Source organism: Zalophus californianus, chromosome 4 (assembly GCF_009762305.2).
Source record: "Zalophus californianus isolate mZalCal1 chromosome 4, mZalCal1.pri.v2, whole genome shotgun sequence".
Lineage (NCBI taxonomy): Eukaryota > Metazoa > Chordata > Mammalia > Carnivora > Otariidae > Zalophus > Zalophus californianus.
The window spans coordinates 42,439,061-42,450,495 of NC_045598.1; the positions used below are offsets into that span (position 1 = coordinate 42,439,061).

The 11,435-nt window shown below is 38.2% G+C and overlaps 1 protein-coding gene across 2 annotated transcripts in view; it reads left to right on the top strand.

Moving 5' to 3' along the window:
* The window catches only part of SCP2 (sterol carrier protein 2), a 98,149-nt gene that overhangs the window by 36,860 nt on the left and 49,854 nt on the right, over window positions 1–11,435 (top strand). For both annotated transcript variants that reach the window (XM_027623157.2, XM_027623164.1), the window contains exons 8-11: window positions 3,472–3,558; window positions 4,892–5,042; window positions 6,432–6,579; window positions 10,636–10,743. In XM_027623157.2, the coding sequence (XP_027478958.2) occupies window positions 3,472–3,558; window positions 4,892–5,042; window positions 6,432–6,579; window positions 10,636–10,743 (494 nt within the window). The remainder of the gene's footprint in view (window positions 1–3,471; window positions 3,559–4,891; window positions 5,043–6,431; window positions 6,580–10,635; window positions 10,744–11,435) is intronic.

Here is an 11,435-nt window from a genome sequence, read left to right on the forward strand (position 1 = left end):
CAAGGAGTAGTTCTTAACTTTCCCTTGAGAATCAAATCTTCTAAGTCTTTCTCTTACTTACCACACTGCCTAAATAGGCATCATTTATCCACTCATTATGGCATTCTTCTAAAGGAATTTTATTCACTCAACAGCTATGTATTCAGTAGCCTACTATGTGCAAGACAGTTCTTTAGCTACTAGTGATATAGCAGTGAACAAGACAGTTAAGTTCCTTGCCCCCATGAATCTTCTATTTCATATTATAAGTTCTCAATTATGTTGAATAGGCAAATGTTGTTTCTGGATGTCAGTTTCATCATATAAAACTCTTTGAAACAGCCAAGAATAGCCTTCTAGGTTTTGCTCAGAAATTTCAGATGCCAACTTTTTGCACTAGGTTCTGCTTGGTTAGGAAAGAAAGAGAATCCTGTGTTTGCTGACCAGTCATTATAGATACCCTGTTACATATTTCTAAGAAGGTTGAATTACAAAAGTATTCTCAAATGTTTTCTCACAAATTACTTAGATGCTTCACAAGTGCCTCAGAGTCAACATGTCCATGCAGAATTTATCCTTTCCCCTCAACCCTGTTTTTCTTTCAGGATTCTCCATGAATGACATCAATATATACCTAATTATAGAAAACTAGAAGTCATTCTTTTTTTTTTTTTAAATATAGGCTCCACACCCAGTGTGGAGCCCAATGTGGAGTGTGGAGCCCAGTGCAGGGTGTGGAGCCCAACATGGGGAGAAGAGCCCAGCTTGGGGCTTGAACTCATGACCCAGACATCAGGACTTGAACTGAGATCAAGAGTTGGATGCTTAACAGACTGAGCCACCCAGGCACCCCAATTAGAAGTCAGTCTGAACTCTGCCTTCTTCCTCAGTGTCCTGTGACTTGCAGATGAGTTGAGGATGAACAGAAGCCTAGTGATTCTGCCTCCTTACTGTCTCTTGAAATCATCCCTTCTCTCCATCTTTTACTTTCAATTCCCTACTTTAGGCCCTTATCATTTCTTGCCTTTATTATTGCCCTAATCTCTTGGTTTAGTTGCTTTTGGTAATGCCCTTTACCATCCCTGTTCCATATCCTAGCCTTCTTGTTTAAATACAAGTCTAGGGGTGCCTGAGTGGCTCAGTCAGTTAAGCATCTGCCTTTGGCTCAGGTCATGATCCCAGGGTCCTGGGATCAAGTCCTGCATCGGGTTCTCTGCTCACAGGGAGTCTGCTTCTCCCTCTCCCTCTGCCCCTCCCCTCCACTTGTGCTCTCTGTTGTGCACTCTCTCTCTCTATCTCAAATAAATAAATAAAATCTTTAAAAATAAATAAATAAAAGTCTGATTGTCATACCACAGCTTAATATCCTTTAGTAGTTTCTCATTGTTTTTAGTATAAATTGTAAATACCATATACTGGCCTTTCATGATCTGATCTTTGTTTATTTCTCTTATTCTATCTTTTTCACCTTGAGTCCACATTTCCTCCCAAACTTCACACCCTAGCTTCAGTGACCTACTTTAACTCAAGAGGCTTTGTGTGTACTGATCTTTTTGCCAGGAATTCTCAATCTCCTACTTTCTCTTACTTGCTAACCCCAGAGAGGAAGCTCCCTTTGGTATCTGGGTCTGATGCCCATCCTGTGTGCTCCCATGGAACCCTGTATAACATTTCTTTTTTTAAATATTTTATTTATTTATGTATTGGAGAGAGAGAGAGAGGGCATGTGTGCACGCATGTGTGAGCATGTGGGAAGGGCAGAGGGAGAGGGAAAGGGAGAGAATCTCAAGCAAATGCCATGCTGAGTGCACAGCCTGACATGGGGCATGATCTCATGACCCTGAGATCATGACCTGAGCCAAAACCAAGAGTCACATGCTTAACTGACTGAGCCACCGAGGTGCCCCCCTGTATAACATCTCTGTCGTCTTATTTATCATCTTATATTTGTTTGCCACAGATTCAGACTGAATTCCTTGAGGGTAAGAACCCATGGGACATACCCATGTCCCACGAGCCTAGCACAGGATCTGGCACAAATTAGGTGTTTTTCAAAGTTGGTGATGGTCAAAGCTAACTTTAGAAGCAAAGGTACAGATGCTAGTATACAGATCTAAGTTACATGGGCTTTATTTCTAAACATTTGAATTGCTTATTAATTACCATACCAGTTGAAATTTGCTTTTAGAATCTCCTTTGTGGTGTCTGCTGTTTCTGCTATTTGTGCCAGAGCAGTTTCTGAAACCATCTGATTTTATTTTTTAAAATATTTTATTTATTTATTTGAGAGGGAGAGATAGAGATAGAGAGAGAGAGAGCATGAGAGGGATGGAGGGGCAGAGGGAGAAGGAGAGGCAGACTCCCTGCTGAGCAGGAGCCTGACATGGGGCTGAATCCCAGGACCCTGGGATAATGACCTGAGCTGAAGGCAGATGCTTAACCGACTGAGCCACCCAGGCACCCTTGTTTTGCTTTTAAGGAACTAGTATTTAATAATTCTCCAGGGGAAAAAAAATGATACCCTATTTTAACCCCCAACTGATCTGACACCTACTAGGTGTACTGCGATTCAATTCTGTCACTAACCACTCGAGTTGATGCAGACCCCCTGAATTAAGGACTTAGTCCTCCACAAGACTGCCCTCACTTAAGATGGCAGCCACAAGTAGGGTCCCCAGGCCACCTGTACTTCTGACCAACTGACTGTAAATTCAGGGGTTTCCATGATCACTCACATTTGATAATTCACTAGAGTTACTTGCAGAACTCAGGAAAGTGTTATACTTATGATTACAGTATTATTATAAAGGATACAACTCAGGAACAGCCAAATAAAGAGGCACATGGGGTAATGTCTGAGAGAATTCCTAAAGCTGAGTTTCTGTATCCTCTTCCCATGGAGTCAGGACACATCATTCTCCTGATACATGAAGGTACTCACCAACCAGGAAGCTCCAGCAAGCTTCAGTGTCCAGAGTTTTTAGTTGGGGCTTTATTATGCAGGCATACTTGATTAAATCATTGGCCACATGACTGAACTCAATCTCCAGCCCTCTCCCTTATCCTCAGCAGTCAAAGTGGTTCAAGAGTCCGAATCCTGTATTCACATGGTTGGTATTTATGGATGACCAGCCCCTTGCCTTCCCTCCCCCCCTCCCCAGTTAACAAGGGGCCCACTATGAGTCACCCTATTAGCATAACAAAGACACTGCTATAACTCAGAAAATTGCAAGGGTTTCAGAAGCTCCATGCTAGGAACCCAGGACAAAGATTAGACAAATTTTTTATTATATAGCATCTGGTATTTTGGAGATTAGATTTTTAAAAACTTCAATTCAAACAACTTATATTAAAGGTTGAAACCTCATAAAAGCCTGTCTTTTGGTTGTAAAAACAATATTTACATATTATTCTCTGACTTTTGGATCAGAATATTTTCAACAAAATTGTTACTGCTACCTCATATTCTGTAACTACTTATTTTGTACTTAGGTATTCCCAGTTCCAACAGGAATACAGTTTAGACGAAGTGATGACATCTCGAAAAGTTTTTGATTATTTGACTGTCTTACAATGTTGGTAAGAAAACCACATTTTAATATTTATTTATTCATTTATTTTTTAAAAAAGATTTATTTATTTATTTGGGGGGGGAGGGAGATTGCAGAGAGAGAGAATCTTCAAGCAGGCTCCCTGCTGAGTGTGGAGCCCAGTGTGGGGCTGGATCCCATGACCCATGAAATCATGACCTGAGCTGAAACCAAGAGTTGGATGCTCAACTGACTGAGCCACCCAGGTGCCCCCACATTTTAATATTTAATAGAGAAAAATAATTGCTCCCTCCCCCCCGCCTTAGGTAAACCATAGGCTTTGTGTCTGGGTAAATCTGTATCTGTATCTGCTTCTGCAGCACTCCTGCTAATGTGTCCTCCCTCTGGAGGGAGGACCTGTACTTCTCATTCATATCTAGAGACAGACTGTCTTTTCTCCTGGGAAATTCTGTATTTTATTTCCTTCTTTCATGAGTTCTACCTACTTTTTAAAAATTGTATTTTATTCATGTAAATGTGGCTTAGGAGGCCAGTGGAGTCCAGAGTTTCTCCCTTAAGCATTTTGTTTTCTCTGCTCTATGCTTCTACCTTAGGAAGTGTTACTCCATTATAGTAACTAAGAGTAAATGTGAAACAAGAAAAATGAAAAACAAGAGAAAATAGCTCTAATAATGGTAATCGTTGCATCTTGAAAATTGCTCGACAATATCTGTCTCCTGGAAGATACTGGCTAGGATGCAAGTGAACAAACGGGGTCAGCTTTTATCTGTTGCAATATGAAGGTCTGCCCATTTATAAATCCAGCTGAACTCAGAGAAGGCTTTTTGTGTCTGCCACTTTCCTTTACAGCTTGCTATAAGGAAAAGAGCTATTTTGAGGAGATCACCAGAGTCTTAACTAACCACTTTCTGGTTTGGACTTTCTGGTATCTTGTATCCCATCTTTTCCCAGTTTTCAAAAGGATTCCATGACTGGTTATTTGGGAAACAGCAAAGCAGGAGCTAATCAGGCCTATAGTGGAATTTTTATTGTACTAGGATAGGAATAACCTTGTGGACTCCTCAGAAGTCACTATAAGATGCCTTATGCATGGGCAGAGGCTAATCCAGGATTCTTTGCAATGAGAACTTTTTGGGAGAGACTCTTAGAGACCAAGCAATGACTGGTAGTATTTAAGTTCTGATAGAGGTTCAGTCCTCAAGTGGGAAGCATGTATAATTTTTAACTGTAGATTGCACAATGAAGACAGTGCAATGACTAGCAAACATCCTGTTTTTCTTTCCACATAGAAAGAACTCCTAGTCTATAATCCTAGGATAGAGGTAGCCTGGGTGTAAATAATTGTTTTTACCTCCTCTTAGTCCCACTTCAGATGGTGCTGCAGCGGCAGTTTTGGCTAGTGAAGTATTTGTACGGAAGTATGGCCTGGAATCGAAAGCTGTGGAAATTTTGGCACAAGAGATGGTAACTGATTTGCCAAGCTCATTTGAAGACAAAAGCATTATTAAAATGGTATGTCTGAGATTCTTTTTTTTTAAATTAAGTTCAGGTAGCCAACATATAGGGTATGAGATTCTATTTTATCAATTGAGGGATTTCTGTTTAAAAATTTTTAGGTGAAATCATGTTGTCACTCGCTCTAGAAGTTATTTACTTGAAAAAAAATCAGTCCAGAAAATTTAATATTATAACACATCCTTAAGAATCTGTTAAGGGAAAAAAACTGATGAGAACATAATGCTGCTTGTGATAGAGCCACGCATGCATTTTTAACTAACTAAACGTGCTATTTTGGTGGGCTTTTTTCTTTTTGAGTTGACTGGATATGCCCAGAGCTCCTTTCTTACACAGCTGAGGGAAAAACAAGGATATTTTCAGGGAACTTTCTTGACCCTTAGCACTTTAAAAATGCTGATTAAAGATTGAGTAAATATGGAGGAAGTTAAAAAAATGAGAATTCAGACCTAGAGTTAGTTGAATATTTGAATATACACACATACATATTAAAGAAATGCAAAGGTGCATATATACGCACGTATATAACAATCAAAAGGTAATTAGAGTTTACAAAATGATATTGCAACAATGCTTTGAATTTGAAAATGTCTCTATAACTTGCCAAGATCACAAAGCTGGGATGTGGCTGAGGTAGAACGTCTCAGGTTTTCTTTTTTTTTTTTTAAAGATTTTATTTATTTATTTGAGAGAGAGAGAATGAGAGATAGAGAGCACGAGAGGGAAGAGGGTCAGAGGGAGAAGCAGACTCCCCGCTGAGCAGGGAGCCCAATGTGGGACTTGATCCGAGGACTCCAGGATCATGACCTGAGCCGAAGGCAGTTGCTCAACCGACTGAGCCACCCAGGCACCCGTGTCTCAGGTTTTCTGAGTACAGTACATTTACACCACAATTTTATTCCTTGGAGAAAAGTTGACTTGTTATTATCTGAGGTCAAAGGGGTGTTAAGAGCAAGGATTTGGAAAAATGGTATCCTATATTGTTTTTTTAAATGAAGATTGTTTATTTTCATGTAGAAATTTTTAGTGTATCTGAGTCATAATGATCTATTGATGTATCTCTTCCAACCTATTTACCACAACAACGTATTGTAGTTTGATAAGAGTTTTTATAACTGCACAAGATATGGCCCGAGGAATTTTAAGTCCTTTTTATATATCTTATTTAAAATTCTGTTCTTTATAGTATAGAATTTAATATGTATATTCTCCATTCTGAATATTCTTTTATTTTGACTTTCTGTGTAATATAGAATCAACTGAGATTTCAATATGTGCATTCAGTTTTCAGCTATTAAAGGTTATACATATTAATCTCTTATGAATCTTATATAAAAGTCCCAGTTTTGATGCCCTTAATTTATTTATATGTGGTTTTGGTTTTAGGTTGGCTTTGATATGAGTAAAGAAGCTGCCAGAAAGTGTTATGAGAAATCTGGCCTGAGACCAAATGATATTAATGTTATAGAACTTCATGATTGCTTTTCTGTCAATGAACTCCTTACTTATGAAGCCCTGGGACTCTGTCCAGAAGGTAATATCTTTGGTGAGATGCAGATTAACTTAGTAAATTTCACTGAGGAAATTTCATTTTTGCCATTAAAAAGAGGAATTCACTAATTGCTTTTACCTCCATGTTGGCTCTGCCATATTGTGCAAAATGAATGTAAGCTATCTTGATACTAGACTTTTTAGAACATGTAGTCTTGGACAATACCAACACTGAGATAACAGATTATACAAATAATTTGTATTGTGTAAACCAGGGGTACTTATTATGAACCATTAAGTAAAAAAAAAAAAAAGGATAAAAATTACATACGTAATTCCAAATATTTCATATTGTGTTTGAATAAATACTTGCAGAAAGGAAAATGGAAAAACTGGTTGTTAAGATCTGGAGGATTTTTTTTTTCTTTTCATTTCCAAAGTGGTTGTATTATTTTTCATTAATATCAATAGTGTATGAGAGTTTTAGTTGCTTCACATCCTCACCAATAGTTTTAAACATTTCAGCCACTGAAAAGAGTATTGTGTGTCCTGCAGCAATCAGATAAGAAAAAGAAATAAAAGACATCCAGATTGGTAAGGAAGAAGTAAAATTGTCACTATTTGCAAATGACATGATACTATATATAGAATACTCTAAAGACTCCACTAAAGAAAAACTATTAGAACTGATAAATGAATTCAGGAAAGTTGCAGGATACAAAATTAATATACAGAAATCTGTTGCATTTCTATACCCTAATAATGAAGTAGCAGAAATAGAAATTAAGGAAACAATTCCATTTACATTATACCAAAAAGAATAAAATACCTAGGAATAAATTTAACCAAGGAGATGAAAGTGTTTTATACTCTGAAAACTCTAAGACATAGATGAAAGAAATTGAAGATGATACAAACAACTGAAGAGATATACCATGCTCATGGATTGGAAGAATTAATATTGTCAAAATATTCATACTACTTGAAGAAATCTATAGATCCAATGCAATCCTTATCAAAATACCAATAGTGTTTTTCACAGAACTAGAACAGATATTCCTAAAATTTGTATAAAGATTCCAAATAGCCAAAACAGTCTTGAGAAAGAAGAACAAAGCTGGAGGTATCACAGTCTCAGATTTCAAGATATACTACAAAGTTATAGTAATCAAAGCAGTATGGTATTGGCAGAAAAATAGGCACATAGATCACTGAACAGGAGAGCCCAGAAATAAACTCACATTTGTATGGTCAATTAATCTACAACAAAGGAGGCAAGACTATATAATGGGAAAAGACAGTTTCTTAGATAAGTAGTGCTGGGAAAACTGAACCACTGTCTTATACCATACACAGAAATAAACTCAAAATGGATTAAAGACCTAAAGTTGAGACCTGAAACCATAAATCTTTTAAAAGAAAACAAAGGCAGTAATCTCTTGGACACATTAGCCTTAGCAGTATTTTTATGGATATTTCTCCTCAGGGAAGAGAAACAAAAGCAACAATAAACTATTGAGACTACACCACAATTAAGCAAAGCGTCCATCAACAAAACAAAATGGCAACTTCTGGATGGGAGAAGATATTTGCAAATGATATATCTGATAAGGGGTTAAATATCCAAAATATATAAAGAGCTTATACAACTCAACATCAAAACCCCCAAATAATCCAATTGAAAAATGAGCAGAGGACCTGAATAAACATTTTTCCAAAGAAAACATGCAGATGGCCAACAGACACATAAAAAGATGCTGAACATCAGTAATCATCAGGGAAATGCAAATTAAAATCACAATTAGTCAAAATAGCAAATATCAAAAAGATAAAAAATAAGTGTTGGTAAGAATGTAGAGAAAAGGGAACACTCATGCACTTTTGATAGGAATGTAAATTGTCTGTGTCTCTATCACATAAATAAAATCTTAAAAAAAAAGTATCAGTCATAAAAAATTCTGTGATTAGTGTGCTTCAGTTTACCAATGGAGAAACTTTTTGTGTTTTTTTGGTTTGTTTTGTTTTTTTAAAAGATTTTATTTAGCGTGCCTGGGTGGCTCAGTTGGTTGGGCGGCTGCCTTCGGCTTGGGTCATGATCCCAGAGTTCTGGGATCGAGTCCCATGTCAGGCTCCCTGCTCAGTGGAGAGCCTGCTTCTCCCTCTCCCTCTGCCTGCCTCTCTGCCTACTTGTGCTCTCTCTGTCAAATAAATAAATAAAATCTTTAAAAAAAAAGATTTTATTTATTTGACAGAGAGAGACACAGTGAGAGAGGGAACACAAGCAGGGGGAGTAGGAGAGGGAGAAGCAGGCTTCCTGCAGAGCAGGGAGCCCGACGTGGGGCTCAGATCCCAGAACCCTGGGATCACGACCTGAGCCGAAGGCAGATGCTCAACTACTGAGCCACCCAGGTGCCCCAACTCTTTGGTATTTAAAGGCAATAAAATATTTGGTTAAGAACACAGGCTATGGAGCCAGGCTACCTGATAATTAATCCTAGATCAATGCCCTGCTGTTGCCTTGGGCTGGTTACTTATCTATAAAATGAGAATGATACTACCTACTTCTCAGGGTTAAGAATTAAATTATGTAAATATACGGAAAATAATTAGAACAAGGCCTGACACAGAGTGAATACTTAAAAGTTATTAGCCACCTGTAACAGCACCACAACCACCTTTATCATCTTTCTTTGGAGATTCCACTTCATTATATGGATAGAAGAATATTTTATATAATGCATGCATTTTAATTTATTTCTTAACCACCTGGAAGAATCACCAGAGAATTGATAGGAATGTTGAAATCACCAAGCACGTAATTTTCATTTTCTTTTAAGCTTACATTTATGGTTTAACAATATTTTCAGCCACTTCCTTTCATTTCATGTCCTCTGCCCTTACCCCACCCCCTACACTCTCCCCTCCATTTACTAAGAATGTTTATATAACAGTGCAATTGAAAATGAAAATGGGGGCACATGGGTGGTTCAGATGGTTAAGCATCTGCCTTTGGCTCAGGTCATGAACCCAGGGTCCTGGGAATGAGGTGACCCCCACCCCCCGCCCTGTATCCATAGGGCTCCCTGCTCAGTGGGGAGTCTGCTTCTCCCTCTGCCTCTCTGCCCCTCCCCCCTTGTGCTCTTTCTCAAGTAAATAAATAAAATCTTTTTAAAAAATGGAAATGAATATATTGGGCAATAAATGAATATATTGGGCAATACAAGCTGATATAATTATTTTAGTTATAGTATTGTATCCAGTTTCATTCTTTAGGTATCTGAATCTCTGTTACAGTTGTAGCAATTTTGGAAGCCAGAGAGTTCTTAGGAACTAATAAGAGCTCTGTTTCATGCATGAAATTTTCTGAAAATATAAACCTTTATTACTCAATATTTTTTATGTAACTTTTTTCTTTTTCAGAGAGAGAGCATGAGCAAGGGGGGAGGGGCTGGAGAAGAGGGAGAGAGAGAATCTTAAGCAAGTTCCATGCCCAGTATAGAGCCTGATGTCGGCTCCATCTCACAACCCTGAGATCATGACATGAGCTGAAATCAAGAGTCAGCTGCTTAACCCACCGAGCCACCCAGGCACCCCTATCATGTAACTTTTAGAAGTGCTTATATCAATTTAATGTTTGGGCTATTAAGAAATGTTTGCTATAAGAAAATCTTGGCTATATTGAAATTAAAAAACAAAACAAAACATATCATTTGGTCCAATGTGGTTTTTTTTTTTAAGTGGGCTCCATGCCCAGTGTGCAGCCCAATGTGGGGCTTGAACTCACAACCCTGAGATCAAGACCTGAGCTGAGATCAAAAGTCAGACACTTGGGGCACCTGGGTGGCTCAGTTGGTTAAGCGACTGCCTTTGGCTCAGGTCATGATACTGGAGTCCTGGGATCGAGTCCCACATCGGGCTCCCTGCTCAGCAGGGAATCTGCTTCTCTCTCTGACCCTCCCCCCTCTCATGTGCACTCTCTCTCATTCTCTCTCTCAAATTAAAAAAAAAAAAAAAGACTCAGACGCTTAACTGAGCCACCCAGGCGCCCCTGGTCCAATGTTATTTTTAACATTCATAAATATTATTTTTCCTTCTTTAGGACAAGGTGGAAGACTGGTTGATAGAGGAGATAATACTTATGGAGGAAAGTGGGTCATAAATCCTAGTGGTGGATTGATTTCAAAGGGACATCCACTGGGAGCTACAGGTAATACTACACACAGATTTCCTAAATTTTTGTTATCATTTTTGACATAAATATGAATGGTTTAGCCATTGATTTGAATGAAAGATTGTATTCACTGAACCTGGTAGCCAGTGCTTTAAGTGATTGTTTAGTCGTAGTATTTTTAATTTTCCTTTAAGTGTAGTGTACTTCAGTAATAACTGATGAGAATTTGAATTAGTTGAAACTCTAAATTCAACAGTATGTATATTTTTAAAGTTTTATTATTTTCAAATAGGTATACAATCTAACTTAAAATGTTTCCAAATAGAGATCTTGCTAGACCTGCTGAATAAGAATAATTTGAAATGAGCACATTATTTGTATATAGTTGTATATGTCGTTGGTATTACATGGAAATTTTTTTCTCTTGAGAGAGCTGGACTAAAAGTTATGAAATAAGAATTTTAGGGGCGCCTGGGTGGCTCAGTCATTAAGCGTCTGCCTTCGGCTCAGGTCATGGTCCCAGGGTCCTGGGATTGAGCCCCCGATCAGGCTCCATGCTCAGCGGGAAGCCTGCTTCTCCCTCTCCCACTCCCCTGCTTGTGTTCCCTCTCTCATTGTGTCTCTCTCTGTCAAATAAATAAATAAAATCTTAAAAAAAAAAAGATTTTATTTGAGAGAGCGAGAGATCAGGAGAGAGAGTGAGAGATTGGGAGAGAGAGAGAGAAGGC